Raw genomic sequence first — 21,820 nt, 5'->3', positions numbered from 1 at the left:
GACATTCACTCGCACTTTAAAAAGTAGCTCTCTGCAACAGGAGGCAGTCAGAAATGAGCTGATTTGAATATTTCATGATGGAAGTGAACAGTACATGTATTGTGTCCTTATTTACCTAGTTTGAATTTTACCTGGGCAGGATTCACTGGGAGCGGCTGAGGAATTGAGGTACACCAGTATATTCTTTAATTTTATAATATTCTCTTTAACACAGCTTAAAGGAATCTTTATGAAACCAGGGTCTGGGATGTTAAAGTGATGGTTCAACTTTTGACAGGGTTGTAGTGAGTACAGCTAAAGTTACAAATACATTTATTAGACTTGAGATTTATGTCGTGTAACTTTGAAAATTGATTTGCAGGATTTTCTCCTCATCAATGTTAAATGATTGTTTTAGTCGCATACCTTTGCTGACTAGACATTAAAAAAAAAAAAAAAGCCAGAAATGTAGTTTGTTTTAGTTTTTGCTTATCGAAGGAAAGTTGGACTCAATCTTGTTTGTGTTTTGTAAGGACACCAAATGGAGTTCTTGGATATATAACTTAAATCTAAGAATTGGTTCAGTGAGGAGGAACCAATTGTGGTTTTGTTTCAACCAACTTTTTATGACCTGTGACTATTTTATCGAGCATTAATCTGCGTTTACTGTTGATCCGGAAACGAACAAAGCCACTGTTGACCACCACTTCTACCTCATAGATTAATGATTTATATAAAACACAGAAGGCATAAGGATGTGTTTTAAATATTTAATAATTCAGAAATATTTCCAGGGGTGGGGCCAGGGCCTCAGCTTAAGTCTAATTGGTCCTTGTAGTACCCATGTCCTGCCAGTAATCATTAAAAAAGAAAGAAACTCCTCACTTACTAACAATATTATCAATGAAAATGACAATTTAAGTTTAGTTCTTATTTTCTAAACCTTTAAAAAAAAACTTTTTTAAATGTGCTTCTTGCTGAGTCAGGAATTGTGCCTAATTAGCGCAAAGAGCTAAAACAATCCAACATTTGGACTCTTCAGTCTTTTCAGCTCTCACCATGACTTCTTCAGAGAACGAGCCGAGTTGCAAATCGCGAGAACAGAACTGTCTCTCACTCAGAAGCCATCAACTTCTGGAGAGGAAAAAACTGCTGTGTGTAATTCAGGAGCTACGGAACCATGTCGAGTTTGGACAAGGTGACACATGAAAGACACAATATATAGGATCTGACTCTTCTCTTTAGCATCATAGCCTTCAGCAAAATAGTTATTTCCTGTTGCCTCTGCTGCTCTTCTGTGCATGACTGGTGTTTATATTTCCAGGAAGCAAGGAAGTGGGATCGACTCAACAGGAGATTGACAGCATTGATGACAAACTGGTGCAACTGAGTGAGAGGAAGGCGGAGATCCAAAACAGCCACGACCCCATCCTCAGTGCCAACCGTGACAACGACAGCGCGAAGAGTGAGTCTTAGGTTTTACTGAAGCAAATCATTACTGCATCAAACTTTGCTCTTCTTCTCCTTCTTCTCTTAGAAGTGTCATTCAGCACAACAAGTCAGAAGACGGCGCCCCTCGAATCGAATTCTACCGCAAAAATTTACTATATCACGCCTCCACCTTCGACCCCTGGTGAGTAACTTTTCAATTTGGCGCTTTTCTATACAAATAAGGAATTACAGAAAGTGGAGAATGATTCTTTATGAAACTTTCATCAAATCTAGTGGGAACATGATGCAGGAACCTCTGGGTTTGTGACTATTGTTTACATGGACAGCAATATTACATTGGTCTTTTTCTGAGTAAGACATTATTTCAACTACATAACAAGAGTTGCTTAAAGAAAATTCCATTTACATGTTGAGATAGAGCAAAATCTGATTATGGTGTCATGAAGTGACTGCCGTACATGTCAATTGCAAAAAAAATGCTGCAAAAAATCCTACAGACGTTTTAAGTCTTATTTTGATTATTTATTATTCTGGTCTTCAGGTTAAGGTCATTAGAAAAATGCAGTTTACATGACTTATTCATCCTAATGTCTCAATCGCGTTACTATTAGAATATCAGTGTCCATGTAAACATATATATTATTGTGCTTTTGCTCATCATTCGTTTGTGAGAGTGAAGATCATCTGCTATGTGGCATTCACGCGACTTGTTAACCTGCATTAAAGAACAAAAACAAGTCTGTTCATCTGTTCTTATATCTATCATTTAATATTCTACTAGTTTTTGACTCCACAGATTACACTTTGGTTTTGATGCCTGTAAGCTTGAGACAGATCATCAATGAAAGTAGTTTTGTGATTCAACTGTTGTGTTTTTCTTCTTTGCAAAGCCCCTAAAGTGATTCTGGAAGCAGAAGACCTTCCAGCGTGTCCGTGCAGGACTCAGTGCCCCGAGTGTCGTCAGTTCATCGTGACAGAGACCTCCAAGTCCATCAGCAGTGTGACCTGGATGGTGTGTTTCATGACAGCTATGATCGGGTATGAAACAACAACAACCCCCTGTTCCTGGTGATTTATTTTTAAACGAGTGTGTAACCAGACCCACACTCCTGTTCGGTTTTCTTGCAGGTGCGTGGCGGGTTGTTGCCTAATTCCCTTCTGCATGGAATCATTCAAATCGACCACACACAGGTGTCCAAAGTGTCGCACTGTGATCAACACTGTTAAAAAGCTCTGAGAGGAAAAGCATGCGGAGGAGAACTGAAGCTCAGACTGAGACCTAATGATGACGCACTCTGTTTTTCTTTTTCTAATCTGATGTTGACTGATTGTATATTATGATATTTAAACTGTGAAATGATTGAAATTGTGTCAAAGTTAATTTCTCTAGGAGTCAACACTGCTACAAGCTTAATACATTTATTGTAGTTTTTAATGATAAGTGCTGAAGAGTAAAGGTGTGAAATCCCAATTATCTTTGTATTTACAAACCAAGCCAGCTGATACATTTGTATTAAACAGAAATACACAATGTGGAAAAGATGTGCTATACAAACATAAAGGCACTGTCCCACTGTCGTGCAACAGTTTCTTTGAGACTGAAGTTTATTAACTTCATACAGATGTCGTTTTGTGTTATTGGCTGAAAAAGAAAACCAGATGTGGCCAGCAGATGTCACTATAACACAGATCAGTATGAAGGGAGCGTGAACACTGGATCCCACTCATGGGTACTGTTCTTTTACTGAAGGTTGTGTCTGAACATAACAAAGCAGATAATAAATATTTGTAATCCTGCAGGAGTTGGTCTGCCGACAGATTCATTTAACCGTTGTCCGTGACATTAAGTGAGGACTCTACTGCTTTAGGTTTATCGTTGACATCATAGTCAGTCCTCATGACCTATGATATGAAAGTACGATTTGTTTGAGCTGCTGATAGTAAAAACTTGTGTCAGAAATGCTTTACATGTGGCGTCTGTTTGTGTTTACATTCGGTTTCTGCTGTTACCATGGTCAGTGCAGTAGAGCGCAGTATGAACAGTAACATGTTAATTCATGAAGATCAGACAACAGAGAGGACAAACATGAGAAAAGATTGATAACAACTTACATCCACTGTCAGCTCCCACCACCAGTACCACTTCTATGTTATGCGAGTCTCCCACAGAAACAAACTCATGCCTTCTTTAAATTATTAAAAATCATGTTTATTTGAAATGGCCTGACGTGTTTATTGAGCAAGGGTTTGTTGTGGATTCCTTCCGTCTTTTATCACATTTAGAAAACAATCCACCAATGGATTCGCCGCAGCCGAACTCATACACAGAGATATGCATGATTTCATCTTTATCACACAACCATGTATTCTGTGGATAACAGAGAGTACAAGGTACAAATCTGACATTTGAAGGTTCTGGACCCAGAATGAAGAGAGGACTATGTTTTCACCGGCGTGTACCCATACTGCACTCCTCCTGGTGGGATAGGGGATGACAAAGGACAGACACGGATGCGACACTCAAATAGATGAGTCATTGGTGCGTGGCTGGTGTGTCATTCAGCCGTAACAAAGTTATTTCCCCCCTGTCTGCTTGCCTTAAAAAAGTTCTCTCCTACATCTCTGCAAAGCTTCTCAAAGACATCTGACTCTATTCCTTCTACCTTTTCCCAAAATGTCCACTCCAGATTCAAACTCTTTCTGGCATCCCCTCGCTCAAATGTCGTCCCTTTTTGTTAACCTCCTGTGCACAATTACATGAGTAAATGTACGGTTTGATTACAAGTAATATGCTGTAAATGGATTACATGTGAGTAACATGATGATTAATAGGCCTTGTAATGATAACACATCAGTTCTACTACCTCATTTCCATCAACACAGTTCATGAGGCTCCAGGAAGTCAGAGGAGAAGACGCCCACCGATGTGGACATGTCCAAGGGGTTGACGCCCTCTACTGGCGCTGACAGGGTCAGGTCCAGCCAGTCCATATTGTCCATATTGTCCATGTTGTCCATGTTGGCATTGTGCAAGGTAAAAGTAGAGGGCGGTGGGTTTACGTTAAAGTCCACCTCCATGGTGATGGGCGAATGCAACTCCTCCATCAGCTTCAGTGTTTGTGGCTCAGTGTCGGCGGACAGTGTGCAGTCCAGGAGGGAGTCCAGCTGGGTGTCAGAGATCAGCACTGACAAGCCACTCGAAGGTTTGAGGGGCGGCGTGGGCGGCTGTGCCACTTGGACCATGGCGGGAGGGCGGGATAAAACCGTGTTGACAGGTAGGGTGGTTACGCTGGCTGTCACAGGGAGAGGCTTGTCCAGGCTGGGAGGATCCTGTTTGATGAAGGGGGAGATTTCTGAAAGAACAAGTGCAGAACAGAAAGAGTGAAAATCCAAAAATCGTCCCAATTTACCGAAACGAAAAATAAGTCAGTATTTCTCACCACCGCTCTCAATTAACACGTCAAATAGATCATCCATCTGCTGGCTGGCTGCAGTGGGACCCTGCAGACAAATAATAACCAGTAAATGACACCTCACGACTTTCAGATAAACTTTTATTTAAGCGTTATTTTCATTTTCCCACCTGAACAGCTATTAGCATGCTGCGTGTCTGTTTCACTGCATCCTCATAGCGCGGTGGGTCTTTACACTTTGACACATGGGTTTTGAACGTGGGCTGATGCAACATCAGCGCTGGTTGACAGTGACTGGGAGACTGTAACAGGAAGAGAAAACAGTCCAATGAAAAACAGGATACATCTGACAGACACCACCGCTCCAATGCAGTTTACATCTCACAAATAAACCCAGACTCAGCACTTCAGTTGCTTTACAGGAAAAGACGAAAGAAAGTAGAATAGACTTAAGGGTGATCTTCTACCTTATTCACTGGTCCATTAGCGATGGGCTGGTTAACGGCGGCTCCTGTAGGACGAACACTCACTGGGAATGTGCTGAGTGAACTTTGTGCTGCTGTGTCCATCCTCCACGTCTGCATTGAAATTCAGCAGGGAGACATACATTAATAAATGCATTAATGCAATCAATGTTAGGGAAATGCTTTCTGCAACATGTACGGAAAAGTCGACACACACGCACACACACGTACACACACGCGCACACACACACAAACACACACACACACGAACACACACACACACTGCAGGAGTTAATTATGTTGAAGTAAACAAGCTGCAGGGGGAATTGGGGAAAAGAGGATTGCTCTTGATCACCTGCTTTTAATAGAAAATAAGTTACACAGAATTTTGTTGGGCCACATTTTTTAACCCTGCTTGTGCTGCGCATCTTAACTCATGAGTTTGTGTCGAGCTGCGGTTTCTGTGTCTAATTCTGGCTGCGTGTTGGACCCGGAGCAGAGCGACGACAGAGGGCAGCGAGGCCGCTACGGTCGGCCGTCACTCAGAACCGGCTCCAGTCGCCCATGTTTCCACAGGACTTCTTTTGATGCGAGTAGAAGATTTCACCACTCAGCCGAGGCCTGTTATTATCATGGCAACAAGAAAGATGTATTACCCGATGGTAGCTTGTAATTGATTGTTAGAGGGAAAAACATAGGATATGTGATACATGAGGCAGCGCCATCAAAAACACTGCACCCCATCTACGATGCGCAACTCCACTGCAAAGTAAAGCCCAACGTATGATTTCAGGTGTCACACGTTTCATGTGTGAGTCTCCCCATACAATCCTAGTCCGTATATTCTAAAGGAATGTAAACCATCACAGGGTCACGGCTGACAGTGATGACTAATAAGGCGGCAGAGCGAGGCACCAGCATTCGTGTGTTTTCTTACCTTTGTCAGTGGCGGAGTGTGAGTGCTGCATTGGGGCTGTAAAGCTGCTGAGGCCTCTATTTTCTGTGGCACCTGTCCAGAGGTCTGGATGAGGCCTGGGGCTGTGCTGCTAACAGTAGTGTGTAATTTGATGCAGTTGGCTGGCAGCTGGATAGTGAGTGCTGAGGCAGGAGGGGACGCAGGCAGCAGAATCTGCGCTCCGGCCTGGACAGAGTGCGGCGCTTCGGGCTGCTTGCTGGTCCGATGGCTGATGAGGAAGTGATTAGGAGGAGCTGAGTGGCTCTGATCCATAGCCTCCTCCTGTTTGACCAACACTGGCTGACCCGGGGAGCGACAGGGAGCGGAGCAGTTTAAGGGGGACCTTTTCTCCTCTTTGACCTGGATGGGAGCGAGAGGGCTGAGCTGAGGTGGAGAATCTCCCTGCTGACTCCTCTTCTCCACCTCCAGCTGCAGCTTCAGTTCCTCCACCAGCCTCTGCTCCTGCTCCAGCTTCCTCATCAGCTCCTCAATCTGACGCTCCTTCTCATGAAGACGCTGGTCCTTTTCTGAGTCCCTCCCAGAGGACCCCGTCTCTGTGGTTAACTCCTCCTTTGGAGCTCTGTGCGGGGAGCTCCTGCAGGGAGCAGTGTAGGCTGGAGACCGGGAATCTGAAAGATTTGTTGGACTCTCTGCCAGACTACTGTCCTCTATACCCAGACTGGACACCTTGGAGGCTACAGGGGAGACAGGGGGGGTTAGCTTGATGTTTTCGGACGTTGTGGCAGCTGATGTTTCCAAGGCAGCAGCGGTCTGGATGGTAGAGGTCTCCCGATATAACTTCAGCCTCTCTATCAGGTCTGTCTTAGTCCCAGAAACAGGGAGCGATCTGCGTTTTAGTTCCATTTTCAGCCCAGCAACCTGTAAACACAAGAGATTATCATAGAATATCTCTTTTAAATCTTTGCTTGGACTCCTCTGCAGCATGCATGAGGTGAATAAGGTCAGACAGTGTCACCTTCATCTCATCCAGATTAGCGGGTAAGTGATCCAGCTTGCTGTTCATCTGAGCGTGGCGGGGCCGTACGGGTGCAGCTGCAGCGTTTCCACTCAGACCAGTGGAACAGCTGGTTTGTACCTCAGTTGCTGATCTGTTGTTATAAGACGGGAGAGAAAGGGAGTACAGAGTTTGAACTATTATCTATTTTTCACAATTAACAGCTTCTGTGTAGAAAACCGTGGGCAGGAAATGTCAAGTATGTGAGATAAACAGCAGCTGCGGTCGGACAGTCGAAGCAGTGAGCTTCACGGCTTCCAAAAGCAGGTGTGAGTGTTTAAGTTTGTGGAAAATTGTAATAAAAAGCTAAACTTAGGAAGGAAGCTACATTTGTATGTCAGGGTTGTTTCAGCACCGTAAACAATGAAGCCTATACACAAAGACAAGTGTTGGTGGGGATAATCCTGTCTCTGGCTGTGTCTGTGTGGCTGAATGAAGCCATACTTTACTGTGGCAGGCAGGACGGCCGGGTAGTTGTACTGCTGCTGTTGCTGGTTCAAGATCTGGAGCTGCAGGAACTGCTGCTGCTGCTGCAGGAGGCGGGCGTAGCCAGAGTCCATCGGTACGTCATTGAGCTCCTGCTTCTGGTCCGGGGGTATGTACTGATGGTACTTCAGCTTTTTCACCCACGGTTTGGGCTCTTTGCTCTTTTTGCTACGGCTTTTATCGCCAGGCTGCTTGGGCAGAGTCTGCTGCAGAGCACAACACAACAAAAGTGAAGGGGGACATGTAAAAACCTGAACGGACCATCTGGACACGTTTTGATCCCTGTGTCTGAACAAGTTTCTCCAGGAATAGAGGCAGCATAGCCAGTACCAAAACTTCAAGTCTTGGAACTGATGGTGGATTTGTATAGCTTCAACACTGAGCTGGGACATTGTTCTGACACCCGATGATAAACGCAGGATGAGGAAGCGGGTAGTGGAAATGTGACCCTCATTGTTTTACCACCTGCAATTACAGGATGCACATGTAAATGGCTTGGCATAAGAGCAGCAGGTTATAACTATGAAACGTCAAGTTGGGCTAAGCCAGCACACACACCCTGCGATATTTCAAATTCAGTCCACTATTGTATTCCAAGGGAGAGAGAGGTCACCTTGTGCTCAGAGAGGAACTGGATCATGATAAACACACAAGTTATTGCTTCACTCATGCCCTTTGATTTTGGGCTTAGATTTGACACAGCTTAAGTGAAGAGGGTCAAACCATCCTTAGACCCTGACTGAAGACAAACTGTGGCTGGCGCATGTTTAAAATCAAGTACTTTACACCTCATCGTGCCTCAAACTGCACTTCGACTTGGCTGAATTTCAGTTCAACCCTAAACTGATGAGACTTTCAGAGTGATGAAACACAGACGCTGTGTCTTCTGACGTATCGGCCATCACATTTCCAAAGGAAACCAAAAAAACACACAGTCAATAAATCAGAGAGACAGAGACAGAGAGCCGAGGTCAGTTTCCTGTCAGCTGGTTTTAAACTAAATGAACTCTTCCTTTCAAAAGAACAGTCACTGCTACACTTAAGTAAAAGAAGACTTTGAAAGGTCTTTGGCCAAACTGGAAACTAGAAGAACAAACTCACCTTTACAAGAACTGGCCCTGGCGTGATACTGGACACAGCAGTGGTGATTGGCTGAGGTGCAGATGCTTGTAAGTTGCTCTGCGTCTCATTGGTAGAGACGAGTTTGAGTAAATCTGATGGGGGCTGTGACTTAGATGGCGGGGAATGCTGAAAAAATAAGAGACAGAGGAAAAAAAACAACAGTCAGAGCGGTCATTAATCATCATCCCACGCTCGACAAGAAAACCAACTGGAATAAAAACAGGTTGATAAACTCATAAAATGAAAAACAAGCATGATATGTGTAGGTTTAAACATTTTTTTTACCAATGACAACAGAGAAATTCATAGGCTTATGAAAACATTACACTTTAAGACTTATAGAAAATAGAAAGCGTGTCATCAAAGTGTCGTTTTATCTGTTAACATGACCAGTTTCTGTTTAAGGATTTGTAATGGTTGAAGGTTCACCTGGACGGCAGAGTTTAACTGAGAGGAGGATGAGGTGGCCTCAGTCCCTGCAGACTCCCTCACAGAGGTCGAGGTGCAGACGGGAGTTTCCTGGCCTGGAGTCTGCTCCGGTGATAAGGCCTCGCTGCTGTCCTCATCAAAGCTGTAAACATCTGCTGCTTTAGAGTAGTTTGACTTTTCACCTGTGAGGCCGACATCAAACATAAATAAGTGCAGCTTGTTATTTATTTAAAGGATGAGTTAAAAACTGGGGGGGGGGGGAAAGCATTTGTCTTACTTCATTTTGCAGTGAGTTTCATTCTTACATTGCAAAAGGAGTAACACCAGTATAAGGGCAGTGGAGGCGGGACTTCAAGCTTATGTCAGCCTGCTAACATGATCACAGTGGCAATGCAGCAATGCTTATGCAAATCAGGTATAATGTTTATCAAATTCACCATCTTAGTTTAGCATGTTAGCATTCTAACATTGCTTATTAGCATTAAACACATTTGATGGTGCAGGAGGATAAGTGGGAGGATCTTCAAATTTATCTGCAAAGTTAAACCGACTGACTCTGATGATATCTCCTAAGATATCACCAAAGTGGATAAGTTGCACATTAGTCAGTGACTATAAAACACACACAAACATTGCTGCAGGCTTACATATTCAATACAGACATAACGGTATCAGCAAATGAAAGCTTTTATATCACTGAGTTATAAATGTTTATTTTCTTAATTCAAGATGTAAATATTTGGTTGTTTTTGCGTTTTCTTTGTCTTTATAGTTGTTGAGAATACATTTGATGTTTAAGCCTCATTGACATCTCTTTGTCTTAAGGTTTTTAAAAAGTGACATCTTAGGAATCATTTTTTCAATATATATTGGCTGAAATTTTATCTTGGAAATGTTCTACTCCTTAATATTGGTATCAGCCTCCAGAAATCCATATCGGCTGAACTTAACTTTTGACTTCTCAAATACTAGTGAAAGAACAACAATGGCTTAAGTACCTGCTATTCTGATGTTACCCAAGTGGCTAAAATAAAATATTTTAATGGTTCATGTCTTCTAAGATGGAGGATATATAACGAGCATCTACCATTGTTGACCTCTTCAGAAGCAGGGTCCACAGGCAGGATGTTCTTCTCCACCAGCTCCATGGGTCCAGGTCGCTGGGAGATCTTCTCATTGAGATCATCAGTCAGTCTGGCCCTCTTCAGCTGCATCTGTGTGGCCTGCAGGGAGGCCTCAGCCTGCGACTCTGATAAAGATACAGAGAATCATTAGCTGTGATCTGGCCAGCGTCCGTCGGCCTCTTAACCGCTTCATCAGTGACTCACAGCAGCTACAGCCAGAACTCAAAAGGCCACTTATCTGCTTAGAACTTTGTAAAACAAAGTAGGCAGTAAATTGAGGCAGATTAATAACCTCATCTTGTCTCTCTTATCTAGAAGCGAATAACTAGTGAGAACACACAGGAGGAAGACTACCTTGCAGGATGTGCATGCGGACCAGCTCAGATCGTTGAGGTCTGCTGCAGAGCTTGTGCTTCAGGAAGTTCCCTGTCTGTTAAGAAAATGAAAATGTTATGGGAAAAAAATAAAAAAATGGAGAATAACAATGTTCAGCTGCAGTGTTGATGAAACATCTTACCTTGGCTCTCTCCAGGCTGCGAATCTGCTCATGAAAGGCTGCAGGTGTTTTCAGAGCTGTGACAAGGTGACAAAACAGCACTCGTAACTTTTCTCGCTCAACACAAGAAAACCTCCTTCCATTTTAAAATAAATAAACGACTATATAAATAAACAGGTAAATAAGTTGATTTATGTAAAAAAAAAAATTTGCATCATGAACTTTTATTCGGCATTTCTAATGTGTTGTACGAAGAGCATTTCAAACGTGTATCATTGACTAAGATGCTTTTGCTTTAAAAATCTACAAACTTCCAACCTAGCCCTTTAACAGCTTAACTTTTCAAAGATCTCTAGCCAGTTCTTGGCCCTACAATCCTATATAATCTTAATCTATTACTTTATTTTCCTGTCTTCATCCCCACTGGCTTGAAAACTGCTGTGGCTAAACTGTCAATCTACTTTAAAGCCTCATCACTTCTGCTTACTATGGTTTAGATTCCTCCTCTGTACCTCTCTTGCTTAATCTCAGTGCAGCTTTTAATACTATAGATCACTTCCACGTGTGGAAACCAATTTGGTGTCTCTGGCCGGGCTCTCACCTGGTTTAAGTCTTTAAGTACTTATCTGAAAGACACAGTGTTTTGTGAATTAATTCTACATCAATATTTACTGACGGGAAATATGGAGGAGCCCATGGCTCTCTTCTTGGCCCTCTGCTTTTCTATCTTTTCTCTGTTTATATTTCAACTCCAGGCCAAATTATACTGCGAGTGAGTCATGGATTTAATTACCATGGTTGTACTACTGATACTCACTGTGTCGTCCTGTAAAAGATGAGGAACATTCTCAAATGATCTAATAGGAGGCCTTCTTGTTTCTGCGATAAGAGGAAACTCAGAGGCTGGTCGCTGGTCAGAGTTCGGACATGGACACAACAGTTTGAACAGAGACAGGAACCCTCTCCAGCTGTATTACAGCCAAGTTCCTTGCGGTCGCGGTTGATCCTACATTAAACTACATTAAAGATGTCACCAATACCAACTTTTTTCTCCTATGCTCACACCTACCACATGAAATAACTAAGTCTTGAAATTGCTCAGGATGGTTCAGAATGAGATTACTGTAAACTTTCTGATAACCGCTGCATCTTTTCCCTCAAGCACTTGACCGCCCAGGTTGTGTTCCCAAATCTCTTCAACAACTCCTCCCTGTTCTCTCTATTTCCCCTCATGCTGGAACATATGCCACCCTGAGACCCCTCTTTCCCCCTCTTTCCCTCTCCTGGCTGTCGGTGCCTCGTGCCAGATGTTTTGGATCTGGATCTTCATCCTCCAGGAGTCTGTCTCTCCCGCCGAGTGTTTGTTTCTTTCTACTCAACGTGTTAATGACATGCTTGTTTTTGTTCGCTTGTGTATGTTTGCTTAGTCTGTCCTCTTTTACAGATCTTCACGGTGGTCGCGTGGCTCAGGTCTAATCTGTTGGTGGCATGTGGAAGTTGCTTGATGTCCTCCCAGATCTTATTCTTCATTCATGTTACAACCTATAATGTAATCGTCCTGACCGTCCACAGTTTAAATCTTCTTTGTTGCCGTATTCTGTAAACACCACGTCTATTGCTTATCTGTAGGTTCTGGGGGAGTGATCCCTCCTCTCTTGCTCTCCTAGAGATTTCCTTCTTTCTTTCTTGTTTATGTGTTTTTTGGGGAATTTTTCTTTTTCTGAGTCAGAGGTTTAAGGACAGTGTGTGTCGTAATATTGTGCAGATTGTTAAGACCCTTGAGGCAAAATTGTGATTTGCGATATTTGGCAATATGACATTCTTTTACTTCACTTTCCACCTCAACTCGGCTGCAGTGTAATTTCTTTATTCTATCATTATTTTCATGTGTTTTGTCTTTGTTCTGCATGAGTGTGACATTAATAATAAACAGAAGCTCATGGGAGTCCAACAGGAAGTGTCAGCTTTACTGATTCAAGCAGAGAGGAGATTGCGCCATGCGGAGAGTCACTCTTTGATCCCCAGAATAAACTCATGATGCTTTAGACCAGGTCTGGCTCACCGACTCGTCACCTCCTCTATGACGAGCACTGTTAGCTTTAAGGACATTTTCGCCAGAGGTGGGAGGGGCTCTGAGGAGTGTGTCAGAGGAGCAAAGAAAAACATTCCTGCTCGTCACCCAAATCTCAGCACATACCTACCATGAGCGTGTTAGTGTGGGAGTAGCAGAGTAGCTTCAGTGGAGAGTGGCCTGGGAAGGTTTGTGGGTTCATGCTTGACCAGGCCACAGACTGACCTCCAGTGAAGAAGACTCAGTCACTGACTCATTTTGCCGTGCGGAGCCACAGAGGAGCTGAAAACCTGACCGCAGGAGACTTTTCAAGAGTGAGCAGGACACATCTTTTTCTCTTTCTGTCTTCCCAGCTATCAGCACAATTCTGTCGCAGAGTCAGCTTCTCTTTTATCAGGTGTTCTCCCAAACACAATGCCCAGCCAGGGAAAGTAGGGACTGAGTCTGCTCCACTTTGTCACATCAAAAGATGAATGGTATTAAAGTGGGAGCTTGTCCTTTCTGGTTCCGCACTGCTGTGCTGCTTGATGGCTTATCTGTGTTTAATCTTTGAGTCATTTTCATCATTGGCTGTGTTTACATGAGGACAATGATTCAACTATTAGTAAGAGTAGAATAAACCTCCCACTTAATGAGAATGAATATAATGAATTCAATTATTTGTTTAAACAAGGCAGTTTGATGTTCATGTCCTTAGGTAGAAAGAGTGAATTTTAGAAAACCTAGTATATATATTTCCAGTGGTGGGATGAAACAAGTAAATATACTTAGTTACTGTACTTTACTTAAATAGATTTATCACTACTAGTACTTTTCACTTTACTCCGGCATATATCAGCAAATATCTACACTCGCTCCTCCCCTACATTTTAAACAAAGTATTGCATTACATGTTCACATTGTATTTGATATATTTAAAAGTAATCAATAATTGGTCCGCTGACCCAATCAGATCAAGCAGGTAATATTAGACCCCACCTCCTTCAACAAGAACGAAGGGTGTGTTCCGATCGCCCAGTAATGCAACGCAAAGTGGACTGCACAGGGTACTCAGCCATCTTAAGCGAAATTCCAGACTGTAGGGAGCAATCATGCTCAGTTCAAAGGGAACTGTGCAGGGAGGAAGTGAACAATAGTCCATCAGTTTGCCGGAAATTGACAAGAAAAGATACCCATAAGTCAATGCGCCTCGCTGGAGCACTTAAAAGAAACTGAAGAAACTGTGACTCGATAGCCATGCAACGACTGCAGGTTAATATTATTATTACTATGAAGATCACACAGGAGGTCACATATGTTTGTAAGTATTGTTGTAACTAACTTTGTAATAATTTACGATTCAAATTGTTAAAACATCAAAAATGCTTGAAGCAAGCTAGAATTATGTTGTTTTATCGAACATAAGCCCGGCCTACAGTAGAGTTATATTTCCCGATAGCAGCAACAGGTATCCGATGTTTTTACGCAACCAGGGTAACACACAGAGGAAGTGATGTCAAAGTGTGTCCAGGATGGAGGAATTTCTCATAGGAAGTTTCCTGAACTGACATTCCCTGATCATGGAGTCGCCATGTTCACTGTGGATCTTTGTCAAAATAATATAGTTCACCTTTTTTCATCAGGCCAAGTACTTTTACTACTTTAAGTATATTTAAAAGCAAGTACTTACTAATGTCTAATAAAGTTCTTCCTCCATCTACAGTTACACACATGGATCTCTCACCCATCCCATGTTTTGCCACCTTGTCCACATGGACCTCATTGAGGACATGACCTCCTTGGGTTGCAGGAAGACTGCACAAAGGCTTATGTGCTGACTTGCAGTTTTCAATAATGCAAAACAGATATACCACAAAATGTAACTCAAAACATTTAACCTGCTGCATAACTCATCTCCATCTAACTTAGGCATGAACTTATAATTCAAATAACAGCAACGAAATTTTGTATGTAAGAAAAGTAGAAGGGCATTACTGGGAAGAAAAGACATTGTGCACTCTCTTTATGGCTGTCAGTCCAGGAACCTCATTTTCAGAGTGTAAGGTAAGAGTTTTGTTTATGTGTGATGTGAAGACTCACGTGGCATGATGCCTTGATCCACAAGCTGCTCCCGAGTTCTCCTCTGCTGCAGACAGAGCTGGAGGACTGTGAGGGCGCAGAGACACGGAGGTCAGAGTTCCACTTATACCATTCAGAGCGGCTGCATCAACACACAAGCACCTCTGGCTTTAAACTGTGAAACCTGCCAGACTTCAGATAACACAAAGCGCTTATTATTTCTCTACCCCCAAAAGGCAGAACAGAGAGGCCTGTTCACCACCACAGACATCCTATTCCCTTCCTGTATGGTTTTAACTGGGCCAGTTAAAATTACAGCACATTTTACAACACTGCAAACCCAAATGCGATTGGCTGAGAGCTTTCCCAGAGCGAGTCAATATCTCTGTGTGCGATGCAAATGCATTTAAGAATCAAACAAAGTACACTGCAGAACATAAACAGATAAAAGAAGGATTAAAGTTGGAGCTGTAGTCACGATAACGAGCAAAGCTGCAGACGGTTGTGACGCCACGAGAATCAAGTGAGTTGTTTCTATTTAATAACGTTTTTTTTTTTATTTTTTTTATGTAATCTTGCTTTAGATGGAGTAAGCAGTGATCCATGATGTTATTGCTGAACATCAAAGATCTGTCTATCTTACAGCAGAAATTGTTGAGTCTTGGAGTTAGGCCTGACATCCAGTATACTTCCTCAGCTTTGTTTTCCCCGTCAATATAAACTGTCGTAAGATCCCAGTTTAAACATTTATAAACAAGCGAGCGTGGACATGTTATTTCAGCACAGTAACACGGCTCCGTGCCTAAGAAACAGTTTGAAGAGAAAGGTGATGGGCGATGGTGACGAATGAGGCGGCGGCGGCGTGAGGTGCATGAGGCCCTTCTCGTCACCACCTTATAGTGACGACGTGAAGTCAGCTCAGCTACATCGACTCAGTGGCTCAGAGGGGAACAGCTACTCCAACTCCCACAGAAACACACTCTCTCTCACTCTCTCTCTCTCTCTCTCTCTCTCTCGTCTCTCTCCTTCTCTCTCTCTCTCCTCTCTCTCTCTCTCTCCTCTCTCTCTCTCTCTCTCTCTTCTCTTCTCTCTCTCTCTCTCTCCTCTCTCTCTCTCTCTCTCTCTCTCTCTCTCTCTCTCTCTCTCTCTCTCATCTCTCTCTCTCTCTCTCTCTCTCTCTCTCTCTCTCTCACACACACACACTAGACCTGCTCAACTCTCTTGGGAAAGGCACTGCGTCTGAGCAGGCCTCTGTGACTCACTCTAGCAAAAATAAACTGGGCAGCTGTGAGAACAAGGCCTGGGAACCATGAAATTTGGGGGTAGTGAAGGGGGTGGGATCTCCAGTCATATGCGGGGCTGAGGGGACGGTCACGGGCTCACGCTGGCGGGCAGGGGGAACGCGGAGTGACAAGAGCCGAGGCAAAAGGGTGGGAGGCTGACTCCATTCTCACAGCAGCAACAGCATCAACGCCAGGGCAGAGAACACAGCGTGCCTGCCCCCCCCACCCCGCCTGCTGTGTTTTCCTATTACGAGCCAGAGGGGTTATGATCAGCTGGAGACAGATCATACCTGGAGATTGTAAAAAATTGCCATCGGTTTGTCTCAATATTTATATCTGATGCGACTCGGAGAGAAGGCTACAGGCAAGACAATTTATGAGTGCATATTACTACATATCAATACCATCGAAAGCTGCCTCCCAGTGCCACAGGAGAATGCAGAGATTAATTTAGGCGTCAGTATGGGGGTGCACCTTCCGCCTGGGGTCCTCCTCACTTTCTGTCATCTTGCGCTCGACCTGAACCCTGGCTAACCTCGCTGTGATGTAAACTGGCTCCGCTCTCCAGCTCACCAGCAGAGCGTAAACAGAGGTTGTAGAGAAACACAGAGCGAGGACTCGGCTCAAATCCTTGTCTACTGATGTAATCTCTAATCTCAGACCCATGTTGTTCTCAGCAAATCAGCCCTGGAGGTCTCCCATCAGACCTTTTCCATTTTATTTGACTTTTTCTCCTTTTAGGAAACAATGTGGCTACAGATACTCTCTGGCCAGTGACAGTTGAATTTAGCCAAGCAGCAGACTGACACTGGGTTATGTTGACTTTGTTGTTATAAATACCAAAGACTTTAAACAAGGTCCAGTTTTATGTCATTTGAGTGTGAAGCGGCTGATTCAGATAGTATAGCCAGTCATCTTTTGCTTACTCAAAGGGTATATAAACATAGCAGCCTGCCAAAGCTGACAGAAACTTTTATTAAAACGTAAAGAAAAAACAGGGGTCAGTTTACCAGCAAGTATAACATATATTATTACTCCTTTTATCCTAAGATCCAAAAACGCAGGGCACTTATCAGCAAGGTTTGAGCACTATCAATTAAGTGACTGTTACATAATGACTGAGAACGAAAGGAAGGGAAGATGTGGCTGTTTAAACAGAGCTGTAACTATTTATAACTGGATAAGAATATCAAGATAAAACAGTAGAACTCTCTGAATTTAAGCCTGGTCAAAAATGTACTGGCAACTCTTAGTTTGGGAGAGAAATAGCTATTTTTAGTTAAGTCGTAAATAATTACTTGTTTAATTAGATTTAAACAAATTGTTAAACAAATTGTTATATATACAATTCTTGGATTATAATTCTGTCAGAGAGGAATTAACATTTAGCTTTTTTCTTGCAGGTTTTTATTTGTTTATCATTTGAGTGTTTTGCTCATCCTAGAAAAATCGATATACATTACCTCTTTTGCAGGAGTAAGAAAACACTTGTATCGTGAAGTCATGATCCAGTCACTGACTTCAGTGGTTGGCGAATCATCAAATGTGACTTCACGAGTGTTACAATAAGTTGACTTTACAGAACCTAAACCCAAGTGACAGTTTTTTTAAAGACTGATACACAGTTATATTGGTTTTTAATAAAAAGAAAATCCACATTACTCTAGGCCTGGTCTAAGTGGCTGCTGATGAAAGATTACAAATATTCAAATAACCTGTATATCTGTGTATTTCACGTCATTTGAATGAGGCATCCTACATTAAAACAGTGAATTTATGGTTCATATTACATGTATGTCAGAAAACATAACACCATTGAGTGCCAGTAAAAACATATCCGTGATAAAACAATGTCATATCTGACTCGACTGACTGTTTTTATAGAACAAGTTTGATTGATTATCCATCAGAGCTCGACTCCGTCCCGTATAAATGATGCTTGCCATGACTCAATGTGATGAGCTTCACTGTTGCCCTGTCATTTCCTGTTTTGGCGGGTCTACGTCACCCCCCCCCCCCCCCCCCCCTTTACCACTGCTGCCGGCATCAGTAAAGACAAACAAGAGCACAATAAAAACTTCTATAAAAATCAAACAATGAAAGGCATGCAGATAGGAGACGGAGAAGACAGGCAGAGCACCTGATTTGAATTTACCCCTGCAGATGGAGGGGGTCTCCACATCAAGGCAGGCCATGGAGGACAGTGCTGGTTTGCTTGGCGGCCAGGTCTGGAGTCCCATGGAGTGATGAGGCCAGTGGAGACGGGGGAGAGTCCGGGAGAGAGAAGACGCAGCTCTGAGCGACCGACAGCTGGCTCGCAGAGCTGCACACAGTCCCTCCTCTCTGGCTCTGTGCTGGCCTCTGAGGAGAAAACGTGTGTGTGTGTCTGTGTGTGTGTGTGTGAGTGAGTGTGCGTGAGCGCTCAGTCAACGTCAGGAGGAGGGAACACAGCGCTGCTCATGTTAACCCTCGCTAGGTCACTTTGTTCTGCTCACAGAGGACTCATCATACTACAAGAAGAAACCCTGGGGAACTTTTGCTTACTTTGTGAATATCTCATAATAATCAAATTCACTCAGCAGGGGCCCGAATATCCAATACATCGATAAAAAACAAGCTGAGGGGATTTTCAGTGGGCACATCTCCATGAGAAACAGCATGAGTGTTTTTTTTCTTCTCAATAAATTGTTGTAGCACTAAATAACAATGACAGGAGCAAACACACTGGGTCCTCAGGGACATGGAGGCTTATCTCTTAACATTTTTTTGAGGATAAGTTATGAATTTGTAGTTATTATTTTTACCTCCAACAAGGATGTTATGTTTTCACCACTGCCTTTTCGTCTATTTGTTAGTTGTGTTTTTTTGTTTGTTTGTAAGCAAGAGATTACAAAAATACAACAACAGATTTTCACGAAACTTGGAAGGATGTGATATGTTTCAGGGTGGAACTCATAAAAGTTTGGTATGGTTCCAGATCTTCACTCTCTTTTACATTACAACATAAAGCTTTTCAACATTGTCACTGTTTCCCCAAGGAATGATCAGAAACATTTAGGAGACAGCTTGGTTGAATACAAGGGGACAGTTGGGGCCTTAGCAGAGGTATGTGCTGACATTCTAGTTTCCATTGCTGCTTTCCATTACAACCCCATTGATTCAGATCTAGTCATAGAGGGGATTATCCCCAAAACCTTGTGGCTTACAATGGTGTAACATGGCATTGGTGGCTCAAAATGCACAAACAGGAAATGAGATAACAGGGAACGAAACTAATTGTGCTGATGTGTCTCAGAGGGTCCAGGAAGTTTGTGTTACAAATATGTCAACGCTTAGAGCTCTGGCATCTTTTTCCTGCTACGGATCTGATGTGAAGGTGAAACTGCGGAGACACAGTCCTCCTGGCTGTTCCCCGTGATGTGCCTGAATAGGACAACACATACTGGGGAGGACTGCACCGCTGTGTTTTGGATGATTAAGATTTCACTGCTGGGATCAAGAAATATGCAAGTCAAACAGAATCGGACAATGGGAAACATGCAGCCGGCAAAGCAAATGGGACTAGTACAGTCAGGCGCAATATGTTGTGACGGCTCACCGCTGGGACGGAATAATGGTGAACAAGAGCATAACAAATACGGAAAGGGCAGTCGGAATGTGGGAAAAACATCTTTCGTCGTGTCACCGGTCCATAATTCACAGAATTCCTTCTGAGTTCATGTTTCATGAGTGCGCCGGACAAAGAAATCAAACAGAAATTTCATGAATACCTCACACACCTGTTTTGTCCCATAGTCCAAACGTCTCTCCTGCATCATTCTGCTGTGGTCTCTCGAATTCCCATTCCAGAACAATGCTGTTTCTCCTCGTCTGCAACAATTTAAAAGTCTGATCTCTTGTCTTACACCGCAAGGTAGCTTCTATTGATTCAAGATGTTTTCCATTCACATAAACTATCAGCACTTTATTCAAATCATCACTGAGCTACAGTTTAGAGTTCATGTTTTTATCACGGCAACATTTTCACTGCATCGACTGTTATCAAAAGTCGTTTTAGCTGATGATTATCACTCTCATTATTACATCCATCTGCTTACCACTGGATATTTGTTTTCACCATGACATTTTTATAATCACTCATTTAGAATAGAGTGAAACCATGTGAGTTTCCAGCTGCAGGCAAGAAGGAGTGTTTGATCACAGCACAGGTTCTTGTTGAAGAAAAATTGAATTTGGTGCATGTACGAGGAAATTAAGTTCATTGTTGTTTGGTATTTTAGATCTAGACAGAAAAAAAACCAGATGTAGGTATTTGCCTTTTAGTTTTTGTGCAGATAATATTCATAACTTACTTATTACAAACAAACACAGAGGTTTAAGATGAAGACACGTGAACCAACAGGTAACTGGTGACTGTCACGATCGAAGAAATCCAATTCTAAGCCTTGTATGTGCATTTTTTATCATCACTGGTTTACCAAAGATAAAAGAAAGACATTTGTGATATTGTGATAGTGTGTCAAAATCTAGGTGCTATATGTTTCATTTAAATGTTGATGAGCAAGATACATGGAATAGGCGCAGATTGCAGTTTAGCCTTGAATTATGACTAATAATCACATAGATAAAGTCATAAAAATCCAATGGCTGGTCCACTTGCTTCCACACCATATAAAGTAGGAACCACACAACTGAACCCCCCCTCCATAAAGAGTTTTGGTTGTTCAATCCACAGTTTGATCATAGGACTTTGGTTTGGTTTAATTCTGTCATAAAACAAGCTACTTGCCAAACACACACCAGAATCACCTTTAACCGAATATATTATTTGTGAATATTTTAAATTGGTAAAGCCTTTTTTAAAAAAATATTTCTTGTGCATATGGGACTAAGCACCTAGAAAATAAGATTCAATACAAGAGAAGGCGAAGAAAAACAAGTGCGACAGAGAAAGTGCCACGGATCTTTAAGTTACTCGGAAAAACAATGCTTCATAGCTGTTGTATTATTTAATATAAATTATAACATTATACTTTACTTGCTTTATGAGTTGCTCAAAATATTAGTGCTGCTCTCCCTACACTTCTTCTAAATCTTACATTTATTTCTTAGATTTATTTCTTCGACCCTCTGGAATACTAAGAATTTTTATAATACTCCTGTGCACCTTCGTATACATTAACGTGACATCAAGTTCAAGACCTTATTATGTAACTATTATGGAATTACTGCATACATCTTCAAAGCGTGACACACAAGCATTCACACAGAAACAAGATGTAAAATTAAATAATGTGTTTATCACTTATAATTATGCTTGTGCATAAATCTGAATATCTGTAGATATATAGATATGATCACATTTCTTTTGCCTTAGGTCACTACCAAGGACATGTGATGCAGCGATGCATTGATGGAAAACAATTGTTTGAAAACAATTTGTGTATTTAACACAAAACAAATCGACCCTTCT

At 42.4% G+C, this 21,820-nt stretch overlaps 2 protein-coding genes across 4 annotated transcripts; one reads left to right on the top strand and one right to left on the bottom strand.

The window, feature by feature from the left end:
• The first annotated feature begins 13 nt into the window (after nucleotides 1-13).
• On the top strand, nucleotides 14-3,650 carry LOC128458910 (lipopolysaccharide-induced tumor necrosis factor-alpha factor). Its single transcript, XM_053443971.1, has 6 exons — nucleotides 14-168; nucleotides 1,022-1,177; nucleotides 1,304-1,444; nucleotides 1,517-1,612; nucleotides 2,322-2,469; nucleotides 2,560-3,650. Exons 2-6 carry the CDS (start codon nucleotides 1,039-1,041, stop codon nucleotides 2,666-2,668), a joined length of 633 nt encoding a protein of 210 aa, XP_053299946.1. The 5' UTR covers nucleotides 14-168; nucleotides 1,022-1,038; the 3' UTR covers nucleotides 2,669-3,650.
• mrtfbb (myocardin related transcription factor Bb) lies at nucleotides 2,846-18,725 on the bottom strand. Of its 3 annotated transcripts, none has more exons than XM_053443966.1 (14): nucleotides 18,488-18,725; nucleotides 15,086-15,151; nucleotides 10,957-11,012; nucleotides 10,794-10,869; nucleotides 10,403-10,564; nucleotides 9,316-9,497; nucleotides 8,866-9,012; nucleotides 7,723-7,970; nucleotides 7,240-7,372; nucleotides 6,246-7,142; nucleotides 5,312-5,422; nucleotides 5,015-5,146; nucleotides 4,872-4,932; nucleotides 2,846-4,784 (listed from the first exon to the last, which is right to left on the bottom strand). In XM_053443966.1, the coding sequence occupies exons 1-14, from the start codon at nucleotides 18,585-18,587 to the stop codon at nucleotides 4,306-4,308; spliced, it is 2,850 nt and encodes a 949-aa protein (XP_053299941.1). In that variant the 5' UTR covers nucleotides 18,588-18,725; the 3' UTR covers nucleotides 2,846-4,305. The 3 variants fall into 3 exon arrangements, with proteins under 3 accessions (XP_053299941.1, XP_053299942.1, XP_053299943.1); XM_053443967.1 differs by having other exon boundaries at nucleotides 7,723-7,967; XM_053443968.1 differs by having other exon boundaries at nucleotides 18,503-18,725.
• Between the last annotated feature and the right edge of the window lie 3,095 nt (nucleotides 18,726-21,820).

This window comes from Pleuronectes platessa, chromosome 16 (assembly GCF_947347685.1).
Source record: "Pleuronectes platessa chromosome 16, fPlePla1.1, whole genome shotgun sequence".
Classification (NCBI taxonomy): Eukaryota; Metazoa; Chordata; class Actinopteri; order Pleuronectiformes; family Pleuronectidae; genus Pleuronectes; species Pleuronectes platessa.
Note: the sequence above shows the minus strand (reverse complement) of the source record. Positions and strands in the feature narration are given on the sequence as shown.